The sequence below is a fragment of the Silurus meridionalis genome, chromosome 11 (genome assembly GCF_014805685.1).
Source record: "Silurus meridionalis isolate SWU-2019-XX chromosome 11, ASM1480568v1, whole genome shotgun sequence".
NCBI classification, from domain to species: Eukaryota; Metazoa; Chordata; class Actinopteri; order Siluriformes; family Siluridae; genus Silurus; species Silurus meridionalis.
In genome coordinates this window covers 12,823,227-12,847,079 of record NC_060894.1, presented here as the reverse complement: position 1 = coordinate 12,847,079, position 23,853 = coordinate 12,823,227, and the positions used below count along the sequence as shown (strand labels likewise).

General features: G+C 38.9%; 1 protein-coding gene across 4 annotated transcripts in view; it reads left to right on the top strand.

The window, feature by feature from the left end:
• The first annotated feature begins 3,924 nt into the window (after positions 1-3,924).
• smg6 (SMG6 nonsense mediated mRNA decay factor) overlaps positions 3,925-23,853 on the top strand; it is a 43,684-nt gene continuing 23,755 nt past the window's right edge. Inside the window, exons 1-14 of one of the 4 annotated variants that reach the window (XM_046861680.1) lie at positions 3,925-4,158; positions 8,683-8,785; positions 14,621-14,760; positions 15,519-17,787; positions 17,897-18,089; positions 18,214-18,324; positions 18,679-18,785; positions 18,927-19,005; positions 20,085-20,195; positions 20,401-20,613; positions 22,410-22,471; positions 22,807-22,952; positions 23,105-23,221; positions 23,451-23,610. In XM_046861680.1, coding sequence (XP_046717636.1) covers positions 14,670-14,760; positions 15,519-17,787; positions 17,897-18,089; positions 18,214-18,324; positions 18,679-18,785; positions 18,927-19,005; positions 20,085-20,195; positions 20,401-20,613; positions 22,410-22,471; positions 22,807-22,952; positions 23,105-23,221; positions 23,451-23,610 — 3,659 coding nt within the window. In that variant the 5' untranslated portion in view covers positions 3,925-4,158; positions 8,683-8,785; positions 14,621-14,669. Of the gene's footprint in view, positions 4,159-8,682; positions 8,786-14,620; positions 14,761-15,518; positions 17,788-17,896; positions 18,090-18,213; positions 18,325-18,678; positions 18,786-18,926; positions 19,006-20,084; positions 20,196-20,400; positions 20,614-22,409; positions 22,472-22,806; positions 22,953-23,069; positions 23,222-23,450; positions 23,611-23,853 lie in introns of those variants that run through there. The other 3 variants (XM_046861681.1, XM_046861682.1, XM_046861683.1) reach the window with 3 other exon arrangements.

Genomic DNA, 23,853 nt, shown 5'->3' with positions numbered 1-23,853 from the left:
ACATCGCACAGGTCTTGGTCATGTCACACCAACACCCTGGTGAAGAAGGCCCGGCAGTGTCTGTACCATCGGAGATGCCTAAGGGACTTTAAACTACCCTCTCAGGAGGGTGGTGCGTTCAGCTGAACATACCATCCACACCAAGCTCCCTAACCTGCAGGACCAGAGCAAGAAAGATTATAAAGGACCTCAGCCATCCCAACAATGGACTCTTTACTTTGTTGCGTTCAGGGAAACGCTTCCGCTCCCTGAAAGCAAACACAAAGAGAATGAGGAGGAGCTTCTTCTCGCATGCCATTCGGCGTTTGAACCAGGAATCGCAGGATCTAAAAGCTGGTCTGCTCTCTCCATCGCCACACTTTTCTGAAAATGTTTTTCTTTTCGCACTACAACACTAAACTATGGACTGTCACTTTAACTGTGGACTTGCACAGCACAGTGCACTTTATACCACACCACACCGCACACAGTCACTTTAAGGACATTCACATCAACCACCTTATGTGATTACTGTTTACTGTACATAAGCATACCCTGTATCCATAAGCACACCTTGTATATACACTTTTTCCTTATATATAAAAATATAAAGATATATATTATATATTTCACATAGTTTATACTCTTTATTTATCTGCCTTCTTTTTTTCTTTGTTTTGTTTTATTTTTCTCCCCATCCTATTTATTCATGCCGGACAGTCGTATAAAGCATTTCACTGCATATCATACTCTGTATGTATGTGTGTGACAAATAAAATTTGATTTGATTTGATTTGATTTGATTTGACCCGTCGCTTGAAGATAGCCAGGGACGCCACTATACGGACATCTAGGGGAAGTTCATTCCACCACCTCCAGACACTGCCAGAACAGAGAAGAGCCTTGAAGTATACTTACCTCTCATTCTGAGAGAAGTTGGTACCAGTCGAGCAGTGCTGGAGGATCTCTGATTCTGAGCAATGTTTTATTTTGAATAATTTTCCAGATTCTCATCGCCACATCTGTCTATGACCTACTTTGATGCATGTCAAGATGCTTGCCTCGGCCACATGTCTTACCTACATCCACTACCTTCTTAAAGGGGCTGCTCCATCCGGTAACACAATACATTACTGCTAAATTGAATCCCCCATGCTAGCAAAATGAACAAAAAAAACCCAAAGTGGATTCACGTTTATTATTTTATTTATAAAATACCATTTTTTATGCCAGTCGTATTTTATTTTGTTGTATTTATCCGCCACAACTTAAAGGCTGGTCCGTGAAAATATTGTCTGACATTAATTCGGTCCGTAGTGAAAAATTGTTGGGTACCGCTCCCATAAATGACTTCTGAACCAGCTAAATTTCTCAACAGTCAATCATTACTAGCACATAACGGTTACTTTTTGGGAAAATAGGCAGCTTTGTTATGTCTGCAGTCACTATTTGAAATGGGCAGTCAGGAGAGATAGATATGAGTGGGGCTTGTGGTCACGGTATAGGAGAACGCCATGACTGACAAACAGCAAAGTGGGAGCAATGTTTGGCAATGTATGAAGACATGTAAGGCCAGTAGAAAGATTACATCGCTTTGCCAAAGTTTTGGCCAGATAATAGTGACCCATTGAAGGGTGTCCATGAACATGATTGAGTACCTCAGGAATTAACAATGTAGGAATAACCACTTGCAATGTGTTGTCACCAAAAGAGTTGTTCAAGTGTACCCATAATACACCATTATGAAAGAGGTGACTAAACTGTATGGTATGGGGAAGCACCCTCCATAATGGTGGTCTTTGCCCTGTGTCTATCCAAGAGAAAACAACAACTAAATATGGATATGACCATCAAATTCCAATCACTTTGGATTTTTACAAGATTTGACATTGCATGACTCGGAACAAGCGTAGGAAACAACATTTTTGCACGTGTGGTGTTTGGGTGTGTGCTGACACTGGCATTACTTCCGAAGGTAATGATGTTGTTTGAGTTTCAACCATCAGGTTCCACAGGACCAGTCTCTGGGTGCCTAGACATGGTGTCCTCATTAAGGTGTTTAACTCCATCACAATGAATAATAGTCATAAATGTCCAATTCTATAGTCCAGTACACTTGTCTACCTGTAGGATCTTGATCTAAAGAAAGTTTCTTAAGCCCGACCAAAGGCTTGTGATCAGTAATGATTGTGAATGGGTGACAAACAAGATGGTGTTGGAAATGGCAAACTGGTCACACAATGGCATACAATTCCCAATCAAAAGTAAACCATTTTCTTTTGGAAGCAGACAAGCTTGTTGTGTTTTACTTGTTTGCCGTGAGTTCCGTGTTTGTATTTCTGTTGGCATTTTTTAAACACACTTTACTATTTATCTATCCTTTTTTTTTCTCCTTAAATAATCCTAAATTGTTTTTTGTCTTCCTGACTTGTGCCTGTAGCTCGTTAACTCGACTATCACTTGTGTTGACTACATTCATTGCCTCACACTTTATCTGAACTCTATTTGCTATTATAAGCACTATGTCGTTGTGTGTCTGCCTTTGACGCAGGTGAGGACTCGTTCGAGTTGCAAATGGTGGAGTTGGAGCTGGAGGCTTTGGAGAAACAGGTTCACAAGCTACATGCAAAGCCCAACTGCAAGAGCGGAAAGCGGCGCTGGAAACATCCCGGCTGGACGCTTACTCGTCCTAGGTAAATTCTCGGGTTGAACCTAATGCTTCCAGCACCTTAACTCCGCGTGTCTCCCTGCCCAGGCCCAGCGCACCTACAATGCGTACCGCCCAGGTATCGTTCACTACAGCACCGACGCACCATGGACCCTGGATGTTGCAACAATGGAAGACGCGAGCCAAGCCCCGGTCGAGAACTTCGGAGCGGTTGTTCTCCATGCCGGAGCAAACGACACCCAGCTGAGGCAAACTGAGAGCTTAAAGCGGGATATGTAAAAGACAGGAGATGGAGCTGGAGGTAGCAGAGCTGAAGATGTTGAGGTTTTCGTTGGGAGTGACGAGGCTGGACAAGATTAGAAATGAGTTTATTAGAGGGACAGCGCATGTAGGATGTTTTGGTGACAAGGTGAGGGAGGCGAGATTGAGATGGTTTGGACATGTGCAAAGGAGGGACATGAATTATATTGGTAGAAGAATGCTGAGGATGGAGCTACCAGGTAGGAGGAAAAAGAGGAAGGCCAAGAAGGAGGTTCATGGATGTGGTGAGGGAAGACATGCAGGTAGTTGGTTTGAAAGAGGCAGATGTAGAGGACAGGGTGGTATGGAGACGGATGATCCGCTGTGGCGACCCTAATAGGAGCACCGAAGAAGAAGAAGAAAATATATATATATATATATATATATATATATATATATATATATATATATATATATATATATATATACAGTACAGACCAAAGGTTTGGACACACCTTGTGTTCAAACTTTTGGTCTGTACTATATATATATATATACAGTACAGACCAAAAGTTTATATATATATATACAGTACAGACCAAAAGTTTGGACACACCTTCTCATTCAAAGAGTTTTCTTTATTTTCATGACTATGAAAATTGTAGATTCACACTGAAGGCATCAAAACTATGAATTAACACATGTGGAATTATATACATAACAAAAGTGAACTGAAAATATGTCATATTGTAGGTTCTTCAAAGTAGGCATCAAGAGAATGCCAAGAGTGTGCAAAGCAGTAATCTAAGCAAAAGGTGGCTACTTTGAAGAACCTACAATATGACATATTTTCAGTTGTTTCACAATTTTTGTTATGTATATAATTCCACATGTGTTAATTCATAGTTTTGATGCCTTCAGTGTGACTCTACAATTTTCATAGTCATGAAAATAAAGAAAACTCTTTGAATGAGAAGGTGTGTCCAAACTTTGTTCTGTACTGTATATATATATATATATATATATATATATATATATATATATATATATATATATATATATATATACACACACACACACACAAATACGTTATATACAGTCAATATGAATGGTTACAGTCATGGTGTCGATAGCAGAAACTTCTCTTTGTTGATAACTGACATTTTTTCTGCGAGCGTCCTAAGTTCTTCTGCCTTGATGGCCTGCACCCCAGCAGAGTTGGAGCAGTGCTATCAGACAACATCTCTAGGATGCTTCACACCATCTGACTGGTAAGACATGATGCAATTCACAGTTATGATGACATTTATACAACAAACCAAATAGTTACAAGTACACACACAGCCCGATTTATAGAAACCATGTCTATTCCTTGTGTAGTAAATCCAAGAAATAAATACAAAAGATCCAGAAATTATCTTATTGCAGTTAAAACTGAAAAATGCCAGATAAGCAAGCACAAAAAAGTTCTAAAGTTTGGTCTTTTAAATATCAGATCACTTGCACCCAAAGCACTCATTGTAAATGAGATGATAATAATCTTGATGCATTCTGTCTCACTGAGACCTGGATTAAACCAAATGAGTATATGGGTCTATACGAGTCTACACCGTCAGGATATGCTGACTTTTCACTGACTTCTTTACATACTTCGGGTTCAGTCTTTCTCCAGTTTGTCGCCGAACATAATGTTTCCCATCAGACCCAAATAAATTAAACTCGCTTTCATCACTGACATGAACTTTGGACCAGTTCTCCTCTGTCCACACAACATGCTTAGTCTAGCCTTTTGATTCTTTCTGCTAATGAGAGGTTTGCTCACTGCAGAGTGGGCTTTCAGTCCAAATGCTCTTAACCGTTGAGACACTGTATGACGAGACAGATCCTTACCCTGTTCAGCACTGAACTGGTGAGCAATTCCAGCTGCAGTGTGGAAACTATTGCCCATTGAGATCCTCCGCAGTATCCTGTCCTCTCTTGTATTTGTCTTCCGTGGACGACCAGCCTTCTTGGCGGACTTGAATGAGTTTGTGATGTTGAGTCAATATTCTTGAAATCACAGATTTGGAACGACCAACTTGTCTTGCTATGGCTGATAGGGTCATCCCTGTGGCCTTTATCTGGACAACCTGCTGCCGGAGGCTTTCAGTCACTTTAGAACGGCCCACCATCTTGCAGATTCAGTGAAACTGGAAGTTAGGCTGCCAGATAAACAGGGGTTGACAGATAATGAAGGAAATTAGCACCAGGTACCAGATAAACACCAATAACTGGGAGGTATCTGAAATTGTTCTCTAATTTTGATCAGTGTGTTTTCTGCAAAATAATGTGTTTTTTTTTAAATGCCTTAGTTAATTTGTGGAAAAGGTGTTCTGGTAGCATTGTATAGACAGGAGCCCCATCAGACTGGTCGTGGGGGTGGTGAAGCTACCATTTATAGTGCCCTTCTAAATGTTAGTCAGTGAATAGGATTCAGTTTTAAATAATTTAAAGTGCTCATTCTTAAAGTTGTACTTTCAGATATACATAGGAAACCCCTACTGTCTCTCGCTCTGGCCACCGTGTACAGACCTCCAGGGCCCTACGCTGATTTTCTTCAAGAGTTTGCTAGTTTTTTTCAGACCAATTTTGATAAAGTGCTGCTTGTAGAAGATTTTAATATTCATGTAGATGATACAAAGGATGCCCTAGGATTTGTGGACTTGTGATTTGTGCACTTATTAAACTCTTTTGGGGGTAAAAAAAAAAAACATCACCAGACCAACTCATCGTTTTAACCACACACTAGACTTAATAATATCCAATGGAGCAGAGTGATGACATCATAGACCATTACCTCATATTGTACACACTACTGGTAGAGCATATTAGCCGTGTTTCACCACGTTATCAACTTGGTAGGAATATTGTTCCGACCACTAAGGACAGATTCATAAATAACCTGCCTGATTTATCTCAATTTATCACTAAACCAATAAATGCTAATAATCTTGATGAAATGACTAACAACATAGACACTATCCTCACTAGCAAATTAGACACTGTTGCCCCCATCCGGTTAAAAAAGGTTAGAGAAAAAAAACATGGTATAATAGTCATATGCATGCCCTCAAGAGAACAGTCTGTAATCTGGAGAGAAAATAAAGGAAAACTAAATTGGAGGTATTTAGAATTGCATATAAAGACAGTATGCTCAGCTACAGGCAGGCGCTAAAAGCTGCTAGAGCTAAACACCTGAGCAAACTCATAGGAAACAACCAAAACAATCCCAGGATCCTTTTCAGTACAGTAGCTAAATTAACAACAAATCAGGTATCTGAAAAATATATTCCACCACAGTTTAGTAGTAAGGACTTTATGAATTTCTTCACTGAAAAAATTTATAGTATTAGAAAAACAATTGTGGCAGTCCAACCTCTGACAGTATCTCCTGACCCAATGTCACCTAAAACTCCACAACTACACTGCTTTACATGTATAGGACAGGAAGAGCTGCATGATGTTACCAAATGGAAATCGACAACATGTCAGTTAGATCGCATTCCAACTAAACTACTGAATGAAGTGGTACATACAGCTGGAGAGCCTCTTCTGAATATTATTAACTCCTCAAAATATTTTGGTCATGCCCCTAAACCCCTCAAGTTAGCAGTTATTGAGCCCCTCATTAAGAAGCCTCATTTGGATCCAAACACGCTATCAAATTACAGACCAATTTTAAATCTCCTATTTATGTCTTAGATTTTAGAAAAGATTGTCTCTGCCCAGTTATGTTCCTACTTACAAGAGAACAGTATCTTTGAAGAGTTTCAGTCAGGTTTTAGGGCCCATCATAGCACAGAAACTACTCTAGTTAAAATCACTAATGACCTGTTTTTAGCTTCAGACCAAAGCTACATCTTTCTGTTAGTTTTACTAGATCTGAGTGCTGCATTCGACACTATAGATCATGATCTTCTCCTAGATTGCTTACAAAATTACATTGGCATTCAGGGACAGGCATTAAGCTGGTTTAAATCCTACCTGTCTGATCGTTACCATTTTGTAGACTACAATAGAGAGCTATCCAGGTTAACGTAAGCAAATTATGTCGTGCCACAAGGTTCAGTTCTAGGACCCCTGCTTTTCACAATATACATGCTTCCCTTAGGAAATATTATTAGAAGGCATGGAATTAGCTTCCACTGTTATGCTGATGATACCCAGCTATATATCTCATTACAACCAGACGATACAGCTCAATTGGCTCGGATAACTAAGTGTGTTAAAGGGTTAAAAGATTGGGTAACTCATAACTTAATTTTTTTGCTCATCGGCCCAAAAACCAGTACACAGAAGCTCCAGCATTTCAACCTGCATTTAGATGGATGTTCTGTAACTACTAGTTCAACGGTAAAAGACCTTGGAGTTATTTCAATCAGCAACTTGTCTTTAAAAAAATCATATCAACCAGGTTACAAAAACAGCCTTCTTCCACCTTAGAAATATTGCTAAGCTAAGAAACATGTCATCTATATCTGATGCAGAGAAGCTTGTCCATGCGTTTTTCCAAGGTCGAGAAAATATGATCACATAACCACAATCTTATCATCCCTACACTGGCTACCTGCTAAGTTTTGAATCCACTACAAGCTACTGCTTTTCACTTACATAACACTAAATTGTTTAGCTCCTAATTATCTTTTCAGTCTTCAAACATGCTACAATACGTCACGCTCCCTGAGATCTCAAAACTCTGGACTTCTAGTAGTTCCTGGAATAGCAAAGTCAACTAAAGTTTGTAGAGCATTTTTACATTTAGCTCCTAAACTTTGGAATAGTCTTCCAAAGCTTCCGAAGCTCAGACACACTCTCCCAGTTTAAGTGCAGATTAAAAACTTATATTTTTAGCAAAGCCTACAAATAACAAACACACCATCATATCTTTGTGCTCCAGAACACCTGATCACATGCATCCTCTCCACTGCTTTTCTTTCTCTACCCATCCCGAGGCATCCTGTGGTTGCTCCAGCCCCAGTCACGTCCCACCTCAAGAGGATTGTGGACCTTTAAAGAAGTAGATGCCAACCCCATAAACATCCCGAACCATCTAGAGATGTACCAGTGCCAATTGGATCCCACTTCATGTGGAGTTTTGACATTGGACCTCCTTGAGTGTTTAAAGGCTATGGCATGGAGAAGCTGGTGTTGGATTTGTGATGATCGCAAATGTTGAGCTATTTTATGAGTTGCTCAGTAGCTCCTATTTTTATAACCACAAATGACTGTATAAGACTGTAGAAAGATCCTTACTCATAATCTCACACTCCAGTGCTCATGTTAGTTCTTACGCTCCAGTGTTCTGATGTCGCCCAAATGAGGATGGGTTCCCCTTTTGAGTCTGGTTCCTCTCAAGGTTTCTTCATCTAAGGGAGATTTTCCTGGCCACATTTGTCATGGGTGGTGCATTGGAGATGCCCACTGGCATTATACGGAAATGACATAGTCTAGTACAAGTAGAGAAAACATTTTTTTCTTTGTCATCTGGATTAAGTGGTATTTGCAAGTAACTAGCAGTTAAATCAATCGTGCTAAACACTCTGGCTCCAGAAAGTCTGTCGAGGGTATCATCTACCCAAGGAAGAGGGTGTGAATCTAATGGTGACATCATTTAGACGTCTGTAATCGATCCCATCATGAGGGTGTTGTCATCAACCTTTTCTGCGCACATTGCGATAAACAGCAGCAGTCTCTGCGACAATCGTGATCGTCCCAATCATGCTGGTGATGGCGTGCTGTTATATCGTGGTCCACAGGTGTGCAGGTCTGATGTGGAGAGTGTATGGACGACGTCAACTCGTCCTGAAGGCTGGAAATCTGCTGTCAAAGCTGGTTCATGCATTCATCTGTTCTTCTTAGGTGAGACTGGTGTAAAGCATGCAATTCAGTTCTGAGTTCAGAAATGGCTGATGCAAGTTCAGTGATGTTGGTTACTGTCACTTTGTTAGCCAATTGTTGATTCACAACCACAGGCGAAACAGCTGAAGGGTGTTCAACACTTAGGGCCAACTAAACACGTTCACATTGAGTGGCCTGTTTCAAAGCATTGTCCAAAGTCATAGTGCCATGCTCAAGGACTTTCAGTTGAAGAGCTGGGTCTAAACCAGTCACAAATCTACAAAACAATTTCACAGTTCCATGCTGCTGTATCATACTGAGGAAATGCTTCAGTCTCTAGATTTGAAAGCTCAGCAGCGTAGACTTTAAGAGGTTCTCTGATTTACTTATGATGAGCATTAAAAAATGTTTAAAATGTGGCCAAAAAGGGGTTATGTCCAAAAACAGTGCTCAAACTGGCTTTAGTTAAATCATAGTCGATTTCATAGAAGGTGGGAGAGAATACCAGTATGCAAATGACAGACCAGTAAGTTCACAGTAAAGAGTTTGGCCTTTTGCCGGACCATCACTTCTACCTCAACTCCTACACTATACTCTCAGGTTTCTCCTTCTTTATTACTAACAATTTTTCTGTCAGCAGAAGAGATTCTGCAATCCAGACAATCATCTGTCCTGCAATCTCACCACCTACCCAATGGATTCAATATCTTCTACAATCTTCCAGATTATCTCACATAACGTCCTCCCCTTTATCAACACTATCATGAATGGCTCATCTGGTCATGCTCAATTGAGGTCAGGTTAAGATCAGGTGACTACTAACCCCATTGTAGAATATTCTACTCCTTTACCTTCAATAAACACCTGGGTTACTTTTGCAATAGGATTTGCGTCATTGTCCATCTGAACTGTAAAGCACCATCAGATCCACTTTGCTGTTTTTAACCCGAGAGCATATCTCTTCATCTTCTTTTGGCTGCTCCCGTTAGGGGTTGCCACAGCATATAATCTGTCTCCATACTACCCTGTCCTCTACTTTTGCCTCTTTCTTTCTATCAAAGAAAAAGATACATTGCATTTATATCAGATTGTCTCCAAAATGTCCTACATGCGCCGTCCCTCTATTAAACTTATTTCTAACCCTGTCCATCATCGTCACTCCCAATGAGAACCTCAACATCTTCAGCTCTGCTACCTCCAGCTCCAACTTCTTTCTTTTAATCAGTGCCACTGTCTCTAAACCATACAACATCGCAGGTCTCACCACAGTCCTATAAACTTTCCCTGTCACTCTTTCAGATACCCTTTTATCACAAATCACACCTGCCACTCTTCTCCACCCACTCCACCCTGCCTGCACTCTTTTCTTCACTTCTCTACACATTTTTCATTACTTTGCACTGTTGACCCCAGGTACCTGAACTCCTCCGCCTTCTTCACCTCTTCTCCCTGCAACCACACCACTCCACTGCCCTCCCTTTCATTCACACACATGTACTTTGTCTTAGTTCTACTGACTTTCATTCCCCTTCTCTCCAGCATGTACCTCCAGCTCTCCAGGCTCTTCTAACCTGCTCCATACTCTCACCACAAATCACATTATCACCTGCAAAACATCATAGTCCATGAAGACTCCTGTTTGACCCCATCTGTCAACCTGTCCATCAACACTGCAAGCAGAAAGGGCTCAGAGCTGATCCTTGATGCAGTCCAACCTCCACCTTGAACCAGTCTGTCATTCCTACTGTACACTTCACTGCTCTCACACTGTCCTCAAACATGTCCTGCACCACCCTCACACACTTCTCTGACACACCTGACTTCCTCATACAGTACCACAACTCCACTCTCGGCATCCTGTCCTACGCTTTCTCTAAATTCACAAACACAATGCAACTCCTCCTGACCTTCTCTATACTTCTCCATCAACATTCTCAAAGCAATTAATGTGTCTGTGGTGCTCTTCCTCTGCATTAAACCATACTCATAACCATAGACTCATAGATGGTCACCTATTCTCTCTGCCTGGCTTCCACTACTCTTTCCCATAACTTCATGGTGTGACTGATCAACTAAATTCCACTGTAGTTACTGCAGGTCTGCACAGCTCCCTTATTCTTAAAGATCGGTACCAGCACACTCCTTCTCCATTCCTTAGGCATCCACTCATCTTCCACAACCTGTTTAAAAACTCCACTGCGATCTCTCCTAAACATCTCCATGCCATTACTAGTATACTGGTGCTCTCACTTCCTTCTTATTAATCCTATCCACTTTCTGCTTCACCATCTCCACACCATCCAACCTCAAATCAAATCAAATCAAATTTTATTCATCACATACACATACATACAGGGTACGACATGCAGTGAAATGCTTTATACGACGGTCCGGCAAGAGGGGAATAGGGTGGGGAGAAAGAAAAAAAAAAAGCAGATAAATAAAGTATAAAAACTATATAAAATAAAATATAAGGTATAAAGGATATATAAGGATATATGTATGTAAACAAAGAGAAAAATGTATATACAAAGAAAATGGCAGTAGACAGTGAAACAGTAAACAATGTGTACCAAAGTGTCAACAATAGACAATTTTAGTGGTAGAAACTTCTCTTTCTCTCATTTTCCTTGTTCATCAGCTGCTTAAAATACTCCCTCCACCTTCTCAACACACCCTCCTTACTATTCAACACATTTTCATCACCATCCTTTATTGCTCTAACCTGCAGCACATCCTTCCCAGCTCGGAATCTCTGCCTAGCCAATCGATACCTGTTTTATTGTGATATAAAACACTGAATGGTCTCGCACCACAGTATTTAGGCAAACTTTTGATAAATTATTTTCCCCCTGCCTACACAGATCAAAAGGTGCTGACTATTTGTGGTACCTTAAATAATGAAGACAACAGCAGTGGGCAGAGCTTTCTCTTACAAAGCCTGACAGTTATGGAACAGCCTTCCAATTAGTGTTAGGGACTCAGACAAGACATTTTGTCAAGTCTTTTAACAGTGGATTTTTCTTAGGTAAAGGAGCAGGTCTAGACTAAAAACACATATATTTAGTTAAGCAATTTGTCAGTAGGTCATAGATCTTTCCTCTATGAAGTCCCAACTTACACCCTTATCACACTATATTGTGTCGTTAAACATGTAAACAAAGACACTGCTTAACCATCTTTATATTCTCTCTTCCTGTCTCTTTTCTATTTGGTTCTATGGTTCATCCCAACATCTTTTGGATGGAGTTCTTCTTAATTGGAGACTACTCTGTGCAGCTGGGAATGGTTCCACATCTACAGCCTAAAGATCCATGAAGCCACTGAGCAACTCAAGAACTTTGAGAATGGATTCAGACTGTATTTAACATCAACAGTCTACTATAATTGCTCATATGTATATTAATAATTTTCTTTGCAGTTAATTATTACCATTATATAAAGTATCTCACTAAAATGAGTCACATTTCAGCAACCATTTTAATATTAACAGTACTGCTATAAAATATCATAGAAATTAAACTTGGATATATTTTAAAATAGTCAATGCATCTTGTATAGCAGTATAGATGTACTGTCCTCCATTTTTGTCTAAATGGCTGGCAACAAAAGTGACTACATCCTAAGTGAACATGTCAAAACTGTGTCCAAAGGGTCAATATATTGTGTGAGCTCATGGAATTTACTAGAGCTGCACAGGTTGTTGCTGGGATCCTTTTCCACTCCTCAATAATGACATCAATGAGCTGTTTGATGTTAGACACATGGCAATTCTGCACCTTCTGCTTGAGGATGCCCCATAGGTGCACAATAGGGTTCAGGTCTGGAGACATACTTGACCACTCCATCACCTTCATCTTCAGCTTCATCAGCAAGGTAGTTGTCATCTTGGCAGGGTGTTTGGGGTCGTTATTACATTGGAAAACTATCATTCAGCCCAGTTTCTGAAGGGACAGCATAAAGTTCAGCTTCAAAATGTCACAGTACATGTTGGAATCCATGTTTCCCTAAATTATCCGCAGCTCCACCGTACTAGCAGCACTCATGCAGCCCCAGACCATGATGCTTCCACCACCATGCTTGATTGTAAGCAATACAATATTTTCTTGGTACTCCTCACCAGGGCGTCGCCATACATGCTGGACACCATCTTAGCCAAACAACTTTATCTTATTCTCATCAGACCACAGGACATGGTTCCAGTAATTCATGCTCTTTGACAGGTTGTCTTCAGCAAACTGTTTACGAGCTTTCTTGAGCGCCATCTTAAGAAGAATCCTAAGTGAATCCAGTGTGCGACGTATGGTCTGACCTTTCAATTCAATTCAATTCAAATTTTTATTTGTTTAGCACTTTTAACAAAGACCATTGTCTCAAAGCAGCTTTACAAAGATAATTAGGTGATAAAAATAAATATGTTATAAAAATAAAGATGTTCTTTAAAAGTCTATGTTTGTCCCTGATGAGCGAGCCGGTGGCAACGAAAAACTCCCCGAGATGATATAAGGAATAAACCTTGAGAAGAACCAGACTCAAGAGGGAACCCATCCTCATCCGGGTTGCACCTAATGTCCAGTTATTACAGATAAACAATGTTGCGGGGTGCAGTGATGGGGATCCGAAGCAAATTGTAGTCCTGAGTCAGTGTAGCAGACTGTTGACATTAACTTCAGTCCAAATCCACCCTCAAAGCTCCCGTTCTTACTCCGGAATTTCATGAAACCCCAGGGCGTTGATGAGAAACCATCCCCAGCTGCACAGAGTGGCCTCAAATCAAAGAGAACACTATTCAGAGGCAGGCCAGGATGAAGTGGGAAGATCCAAGGAGGGAAGAGGGGTCACTGGAACCTCAGGAGCTCGTTTAATTTGACACAGACACAGACACAGACACAGACACAGACACAGAGACAGAGACAGAGAGAGAGAGAGAGAGAGAGAGAGAGAGAGATTGATTCTACCAATTCTACAACCTCTAGGGGCAGCACTCATTCGTCTGTTTTTTAAGCCAGCTTCTGCACCTGACAGACAGCACAGGAACTCAACTTTGATCAACCCTTTTGAGGCCTGTTCTGTGTGGAATCTGTCTTAGGAAACCCCTGTATGACCCTGGCCACTAAACTGTAACTCAGTTTTAGGGTGTCACCAATATTCTTATAGCCTCGCCATCTTTGTGTTAGCAACAGTTCTAATTTCTTAAATCCTCAGAGAGATCCATCTAATTTGTATGGTCTTGTCAAGCAGACAAAAACATGGACATGATGAATAGGACATCTGGCTTTGCATGGTTACACGACATACAGCTACAGCGAGTTATTTTCAGAGGACGGTAAATCTATACAGCTTTATAAGTTGCACATTGACAACGCTAAAAAATATTTAAGTTTAAATTTCTATAGTACTGTTACTTGAGAAGATATACTATAATGTTTGCTGAAATGTGAGGGGTGTACTCACTTTTGTGAGATACTGTATCCTGTATTCTACCAGGCTGTGTGGAGGTGCTACTGAAAAAATCACACAAAGATGACATAAACACAAATACTTTGGATAAAGTCACTTGTAGTTTTATTTTACATTTTAAAAAATGTATATTTATTTTAAAAGACAGAAGAGCTGATTAAAAATGCTCTTAAAATATGGTACTCTTCATTGACCCTTATGCCTTGTACACAAATTCAGACTCTATGAAGGTAACAGACCATAAGAAGCTGTTGTGTTGCCATAGCATCTTACAAAATGTATGTACAATGATCAATATGGTTAACATATCCTAAAATATTATAAAAGTTTACTGTTCTTTTCCCTGTTGTGTGTTTTTCCTTTCTTTCCAACTTTATCAACCACGCGCGCGTTAAGGTTTGACCCTGACAGCACGCCGTAATGTTTGTGTTTGGTGGTCACCAAAATGGCGGACGAGCTGGACAGAGTACGAATTTCTGAGGCTGAGCTACGGGCAGAGGCGTCGAGTATTGTTACGTCTAACGACGACCTGAAAGGTTATTAAGTCTTATTAGATATACTTGTGGAATACTGCTAACAACATTTAGTCGGAATTTGTCAAACGAAGCCTCATTGCGTCAGTTTCTTGGCGCTAAAGCTAAGCCATCATGCTAGCGTTTGCTAGTTGAAGAACTTGCCTGTTATTAGGTTTCCGGTAGCGTGTTGCCTTATAGTGGATAACGTTAGTAGATGTTTTGTTGTATAGGTGAGATTTTTATTACAATAAAACAAAATAGCTGTTGGCACACATGTTTGTTTCAAGTTCCCAGCAACCAAGCGCGATGCAGCAGACACAATATGAACTTGCAGGAATTAGAAAGAAAGATTGTCGTTTGCTAACTAGTGCCACCAGTATAAAAGTAGACAGAACTTAAAACGGTCAGCAAGTGGACTGCCTCTTTTATTGTTTAACAAACGTTCATACATTTTGATTACTTTGATGTATTAATAATGGTGCTATAAAGTTAGTTTTCAAGTAATCTGAACACGTTTTTGAATTTTCTTTACGTATTTTGCTATGGTATTATTAATCGGGTATACTGGCTGCAAGATAGAATATGCATTTAGTTTCTCATCCCACGTTACTAACTAGAGCTTAATGCTTAAACAGTGAACTGAATGAGTGAAATTAAAAAGCCCATTATACATTACCAACACCTTTTTAAAAAACAGTAATAGTAGTAAGTAATAAGTAGTAAGTAATAAGTAGTAAGTAATTACTTTTTTAAAAAAAAACATATCTCTTGTTTCACAGAAGTGCAAAAGATGAGTAAAAAACAAAGTCATCGAGAGGGGAAAAGGCCAGACCTCCTGAGGTACAATCCAGGCACAGCTCAGACAAGCAGATGCAAGGATCAACATGAAGAAGACGTATTAAAAATTTTCACTGAGTTTGCATACACTTTACAGGAGTCTGTGCCAGATTCAGCCATTGAAATGCCTGCCAGCTCTCTATCAGGTTTAGGCTTGAAATTAAGTAGCAGTGGTAGCCAGTCTGAACTGAGCAATTTATATTGTAATGATAGTAGCACAACTTTAATTAATCAACATGGAAGGAGAAACACTGTTAAAAATAATGAATCAAGCACTGGAACTGATTCTCAAAAACAACGGAAAATGCGCAAACCTGATCGTGAGATATACCGGCCATGCGGGCGACGGGTTCAGGGTTGTAGAGACTATGGCCCAACCAAGGTATTAGAGCAGGTATCACAAGATGTGTTCAAAGCAAAGGATACTGGAAGTAATGAGTTGAGAGGCCAGGTTGATTTATGTGAGAATGTACCTCTGAAAGAGGAAAAAAGAAAAGGGAGGGAAATAAAGGAAGGCTGGAAGAAACTAGGAAATGAAACAAGATTAGACCTTTCTTCTGCAAACATTGATCTGCCCATTGCTGAAAATATAACTGATAAAATTAAGGAACTTGACATTAAGAGCCCCACAGCTGTAAATAAACAAAATAAGGGTGAAAATACGAATACAAAAATAAAGTTAAGTGGTGAGGGCTTGAAGAACAGAACAGGAAGAGGAGTGAGAGGAACAGGTGAAGTGAAGGAGAAGAAGAAGGAAATGGAAAAACAATGGTCCAGAGGAGCCAGGGAAAGAGGGTCTAATCAAGCTTCAGAAAAGAGGAAGGAGGGATTCGAAAAATTTTTACTGACACACCAGCTAGAGAAAAACAGTGACCCAGTGGTACAAGAAATATTTCAGTGGTGTGCAAAAGGAAAAGATTATAGCCAACAAACAAACGTGAAAAAAGCAAAACACGGAGGCAGTCAGCAAATCGAGAGTGAAAGCGAGAGGCTCAGAAAAGCTCAAGGAACACAACATAGCAAAGTTAATTGTTCTTCAAAACGCTATTCAAAATCAACTATCAGACGGCCTCGTAACCGGACCTATAGCTCAAGTTCATCCAGCAGTGGTATCAGCGTCAATGAGCCAGTAGATGAAACATACAGGACTAAAGCAGAAAGTGGGTTAGGAGTAAGAGGGCCCATACATAAGTCTCATGAAAGAATGATTGAGGAGCTGTGCCAGGCCACATCAGATGAGCCCAGACAAAGAAGAAGGACAGCTAAAGAAATGTCATCCACAGATTCCTTTGATGAGAATGAGGGAATGGAGCAAGTTAGAAGAAGTGGACTTAAAGCTAAAGATATGTTCTCTGATGACAGTAGAATATTAAAAGGAAATACCAGAGGATTGAGTGAAGTTTTGACTGCTGGTCAAGGAGGAGTCTTGAGAGTTTCTTTGAACAGACAGTCTTGCACAGCCTCAGGAACCAAGGAGGACCATATCAAGTGCAAAACTCAAAACCGTAGAGGCAGAGGCAGAGGCATTTTGGTACTCCCAACGAACACTGAAATAAACACATTCTCAGAACCTGGACCTCGGCTTATGTGTGGGACAAGAAGCAGTACAGGTCTAAGTAGAGGAAGAGGAAGTCGTGGTGGAAGCACCAGGCGGCTGTGGGACCCCAATAACCCTGATAAAAAACCAGCTCTGTCAGGCAGTCAGCAATCACAGCAATCATTACTTAGACAGCCACTGTATTTGCAGCATCAAGGTGGATATGGGCCACTGCATTTTCTGGACACTGATGATGAAGCTGCTGGGAGCCCTTCTGTGCACCAGGGGGAGGACTGTCAAAGCCATCATGCTGCCACCATGGGCTACTACAAATATCAGAATTCCGACAACCCTTATCGCTACCCTTTACCAACCAACAGTCCAAATACAACTCAATTTTACACCTATACATACCAGCTCCCATATCAGTTAACTGGCTCTAATGGGATGTTCCCAAATCCAGGTGTGGCACCATTTTATGGAGTGTATGGTCACAGTGGTCAAGTTTACCCATCAACAGGCATCACCTTTAGCCTAGAGGAGACAGAGGTACAGACAAGAGGGGAACTCAGTAAACATCTGCGAATGGCTGACAGTCAGGAACACCAGCTCAGCAACCTTTTGTCCCGGGAACGACTCAGTCGAGAAGGACTAGACAGAATGGCCCAGCTGAGGTAAAAAAAACAAATAAGTTTACTGATCACATTTGAATTAGGTTGTAAAAAGTGGTTTATAGTATTGTGTTACTAAATCAGCCTAATTGTGCCCCTTTTTCTCTCTCAGAGCTGAGCTTCTAACATTGTATGAGAATATAATTCTAACAGACATCGAGTTCTCTGATACACTGAATGTGGACCAGTTACTATGGAAGAATGTATTTTATCAGGTCATTGAAAGATTCAGACAACTTTTAAAGAACCATGATTCAGATACAACTCCCCAGATCAGGGCCATGCTTCTAAGCATACTGGAAGAGGTACATGACTTAAATCTTTCCCTAGGTTTATTTCTTTCTTGGTGTGTGTGCATGTGTGGTGTGAAAACAGTATTCCAATAGCATGTTTATTATTTGTGGCTCATTTGTCTTATTTGTGTTCTAGGGGGAAATGTTTTTTGATTCACTGCTGTTGAAGTTACAAACTGTATTCAATTTTAAACTAGAAGACTACATGGATGGAATGGCAATACGTGCAAAACCTCTACGAAAAACTGTAATGTTAATTTAGAAAGTTATTTTCCTTCCTATTGTCTTTAAATTGAAACCATTTCTGGTTATTAACTCTAATTTTGTTTTTGATTGGCAATATTATTGACCAACATAAAAGCACAGTACATTCAACAAATGGAAAAACATAGCAAATTGTAGAGATTGCTTTTTGTATACTTTTTGGAATACAACTGGAACCACAGTTTGTTCCAGATTGTTCCAATTTTTAATTAGGTATTCTCATTTATAATCACAAAAAATAATTGTCATAAAACATATGCATCATAAATTGCATATTTTGTCTGTTTCATAAAATGTTTGTGTTAGATCACAAATTATATTTTGCTGTTTATTTTAGGTGAAATATGCTTTGATTAGTGCCCAGCGGTGTATGATCTGTCAAGGAGATGTCGCAAGATACAGAGAACAAGCTAATGATTCTGCTAATTATGGAAAAGCACGCAGGTTAGTTGTTTGCATTAGTTGTTTGTCTTTAATAATATTTACCAATATATATCTTTATTTTGTACTTTTTTTAATCCCACCCCAAACCTTTCCCTCTATAATGGTATGTATTTAAGATGTTTTATGTTTTCTTATTAACAGTTGGTACCTAAAAGCGCAGCAGATTGCACCAAAAAATGGACGACCATACAACCAGCTTGCTGTGTTAGCAGTGTACACCGTGAGAACCCTTTAATTTAACTGTTTTTAAAAAATGTGCTAATGCTTACATTTTCTGGTTGTTATATAAACAATTTTAAAATTCCACTTTTATACCACTGCATGGTAATGTGAATGGTAGGAATAATTATATGATCCCCTGCTGATTTTGTAAGTTTACCCCTACAAAGATACGAACAGTCTAGAATTCTTATGGTAGGTTTATTTGAAGAGAGACAGAATATAAAAGAAAATCAATAAAAAAGAAAAAACCTTAAAGAAAGTTTATAAATTAATTTGTATTTGATGGAGTGTAGGGCTGCAACTAACAATTTTTTTGATAACCAATTAACTGAACAATTGTTTTTTTAGATTAAATGAATAAAAACATTATTAGATTTTGCGTATTATAATTGCATAAAACTCTCATTCATATTTATGTATAAACATGTACTTAAAAAAGGCAAAGTCTTTAATTAACTACCTTTTAATTTTGACATTTTAACGCTTATAGTGGCTGCTTGTTGAGGAGCGCATGGGAGATTTAGTTTCTGTAAAAAAAAAGCGTAAGAACATGCCAAATTGAACGTGCAGATGACCCGCTGTGGCGACCCCTAATGGGAAAAGCTGAAAGAAAGAAAGAGAGAAATTTAATTTACATAAACACACTGTCCTAGCCTCTATTTCAATTACATCTTTTTTAATTTCTCAGTACAATGATAGGCTCAGATATGTGTGTGTAAGTTTGAGTGTGAGTGAGTCAGGGAGGTGTGCTGCTAAATGTCTGTTTATCACTTCAGTATAGGTGAGAACAGGAACTAACTTGATTTTTGGTCTGTAACATTACACATTAATATAAAACAATACAATTTGCAAAACACTATGTAATTGTTGGCAAATCATTATGACATAAGCAGAATAGCATATATTTTAGATTGTCCTGTTATATGAAAATAATGCACCCCAATTAATTTTAAATAAGGTTTTTCCAAGAAAAGCATGTCCTTTTTTATACTTAAACTTTTTTGTTTTTTTTCTCATTTACTTTCTCTTTAACTCACTCACTGACTCGATCACTCACACTGCATTTCTTCTCGGTAGAAGCGGAAGCTGGATGCTGTGTATTATTACATGCGTAGCCTAGCAGCTAGCAACCCAATCCTCACAGCCAAGGAAAGCCTGATGAGTCTGTTTGAAGAAGTCAAGCGCAAGGTTAAGTAAAAAAATATGCATGAATGAGTTTAAAAAATATTTAATCTTAATGTGAACATCATATCACCATCCAGACAGCCTCCTCTTTATCTATCATGTAGTACCATAATTATTATTGGAAAAATTACATGTTTATCCTGGATTTTTTTTTTTTAGAAAGTTTAATGGAAAAATTATTCCCTTTTGTGTTTCTTCTTTTCACTAGGTTGAACAGATAGAGCACAGGCTGAAAGAGGATGTTGAAAGTGGCACACATGGCCCACGGGGGCATGGAACAGTTTGGAGTCAGGATGCCACCCGGGTGGAAATCTGGTTGCACCCTTCTGTACGTTCTACAATTGTATCTCGCGTTGAAGGCAGCGAGTCAGGCAGATACTCAGAGCAAGATGGAGGGCTGTGGGAACTGAACGCAAGTGATGTGAGCATTGCATCTGAATCACCGCCAGTTAAATTATAGTCTGTCTGTGCACACAGTGTCTACATATGAGCCAATTACTCAAACCACTCTTAAACTGACCTTATAGGTGTTGTTTTAAAGCTAAGTAAATGGCTGAATTCCAGAAGAGAAAAAAAGCATAGTAATAGCCATCTGGTTTTAAATATGCCCAATGTTTCACTTCTCATTACTTATTTGTTAATTTCAACATTTAAATGACATTTGTGAGAATAGAGCTATTTTGTTTGTATGAGTTAGCAGCAGAACCTTCAGGTTCTTGAAGGCCAATGTACCGTATTTTTCGGACTATAAGCCGCTACTTTTTTCCCACGTTTTGAACCCTGCGGCTTATAGAAAGGTGTGGCTTATTTATGTGTAAAATAAAAATATTTGTCAAATTCAGTGGGTGCAGCTTATATATGGGTGCGCTTTATAGTCTGGAAATTACAGTACTTGCAATCTCCCTTGTGTTAGTAACTGCTACTGTTTTACAGTACTAGTCCAAATATTTTTTGCATCAGAATCACAAAGAATCATATAACATGGATATTTCAATGTAAATGTCAACAGGTGTAAGCACAGTGTGGGTTTTATGTATTTTTTTTTGGTGACATTTGAGTTAGTAACCAAAATATTTGTGTGAAATATGTAAATGAGGTTAAATGCACTAAAGGTTATAGAAAAGCTTTTTGAGAGCAATTAAGTATGGTATATATTGTAACCTACTGTATTTTTCGGACTATAAGCCGCTACTTTTTTCCTACGTTTTCAACCCTGTGGCTTAAACAACGAAGCGGCTAATTTATGAATTTTTTTCTGGGTTTTTCCCGGTTTCACAAACTTCAAGCCAAAAAACTGAGCAACATAACATTAGACCAATTAAATTTCCGAACGGAAACGAAAAAACGCACCTCACCTGTGTTCTGAGCTACACGGCATCGGGAGAAAAAAACGTTTTTTTTTTTTTTGTAATGCTTGACGATGCCAAAAGATAAACGAGAGAGAAATAGTTGTGAAAGGAAGGAGGAAGACAGTGAACAATGACTTTCTTGGTCGGCTACTGTTTAGATACAAGCCATTGTAGCGCATTGAGTCTGGGTTAAGGGATAGCTCGAGTTGTAACTCCAGTTGTAACAGAAATCATATAAGCACAGGCAGGTTTTTAAAACTCGTGCTTTTTTATTTTTCTTGGCAACAGCGTTACGGGTTAGTCAAAGAAACTTAGAAATGAGCATCAGAAAATAATGACATAATCTTCGTCTTGAACACACGCAGTAATACAGGAAAAATGCTGTGCCTGTCTTTTCCCCAAAATACCGCTATGCTCCTAAAGGAAGCGTAACATATTTCACTCGTTATACCGTTTGTAACGTGTCTTTCGTTAAAGCCTGTGTAAAGTACATTAGTGTAAAGTACATTAGACAGGTGCGGCTTATTTATGTTAAAAATAGAAATATTTGTAAAATTCAGTGGCTTATATATGGGTGAGCTTTATAGTCCGGAAATTACGGTAATTAATTAGTAAAATTTTTGATGCATTGGCAATGTTTTATTTAAATAAAAAAGCAATAGGTGATTAGAAATAATAGATTTATTGATAACTCGGTTTACTTGTAGGGATTAGCTGTAATGAAAAAATTCTTTAAAGTCCAATAAACCATTAGTGCGCATATATATATATATATATATATATATATATATATATATATATATATATATATATATATATATATATATTCCCATTCTAACATTCTAACAAACATTCTCTGTTGTTCTAGCTCAATAAGAGATTTGTTTTGAGTTTTCTCCACACTCATGGAAAGCTCTTCACTAAAGTGGGGTAAGTTGACATCATATCCCCCAATGGGCTAATGAAAATCTAATTATCTCGGATTACTGTTTTGGCTTTACAGGAATGCGGTTTAACATGATGTGTTAAAAACGCAGCCATTTTAGATCTGCTAAAAATAAAACATTGTTTCTTTTTTTTTTGTATAACCAAACCCCCAAGTCTCTTTTTAGCTGTAACTGCCATAATATTCACATGATCTTTTGTAGTTAATCTTGGCCATATTCATTGTATTTCTTCTTGTAATTGTTTATTTTCTAGCTTGGAAAAAAAAGGAATATATTAATGGCTAGAAAACTCACAATTATAATATCTTCTTTTGGTAGGATGGAGAGCTTCCCATTTGTGGCAACTCGTCTGTTGGAGGAGTTTAAGGCCCTGCTCCAGCATAGCCCCTCTCCTCTCGGAAATACACGCATGCTTCAGATAATTACAATCAACATGTTCACCATTCACTATGCCCAGACCAGAGGTATGCTATAACCACACTATAATCACTCTTTTTACATTAGCTGATTATTTTTGAGCATCACTGTTTCATCATATACACATCTGTATTAAAATGATTATAAGCATGTCTATGTTCCAGTCTCCCGACCTTCTGTCTTGGTATTTCTTAATAAGATAAAGGACAGGGAGAGGGACGTTCAATATTGGAAGACCAGTCTACTTCTTTGGGTTTGGCCATGTTTGGGCTACTGGTGCAGCGTTGCACTAAACTTCTTAAAGAAACACCTGCAGGTGACCAGTGATCATACTTTCAAAAAATTCCAGAAAATGTCCAAAAAAAAAAAAAAAAAATTATTCACTTTAATTTAATAAACCTAACTGTATCAATATTCATTTAGCAGTCCAAATTAATGCTCCTACTAATATTTACATAATATTTAACATTATTTACCTAAAGGTCTGCAAAAATAAAAAAGTGATGGTAGAGTAGAATGTAATAAAAACACTTTGTGTGTGTCAGAGCCTATTCCATTGGAGGAGGTTGATGATGAATTGGAGCCCATGGTGCGAGTGTCCACTTTTCCAACCGACTTGCGAGAACTCCTGCCCAGCATTAAAGTATGGTCTGATTGGATGCTGGGCCACCCAGAGCAATGGAACCCTCCACCATGCAATTTTGAGTCAGTGTGATGCACACATATACAGATACTAGTCATGATTCAATAATATATATTTTTTTTATTCAACACAGTGACCTCTCTTAAACAAATGGTTTTCTCACAGAGACCATGCTGCCATAAAATTAAAAGAAACTGTTTCTTTAGAAACAGTGATTGAGATCTAGTTTGAATACATCTGATGTCAAAAATTCCAGATATTTATGATGGGATGATGATGATGATGTTATTATTATTATTATTATT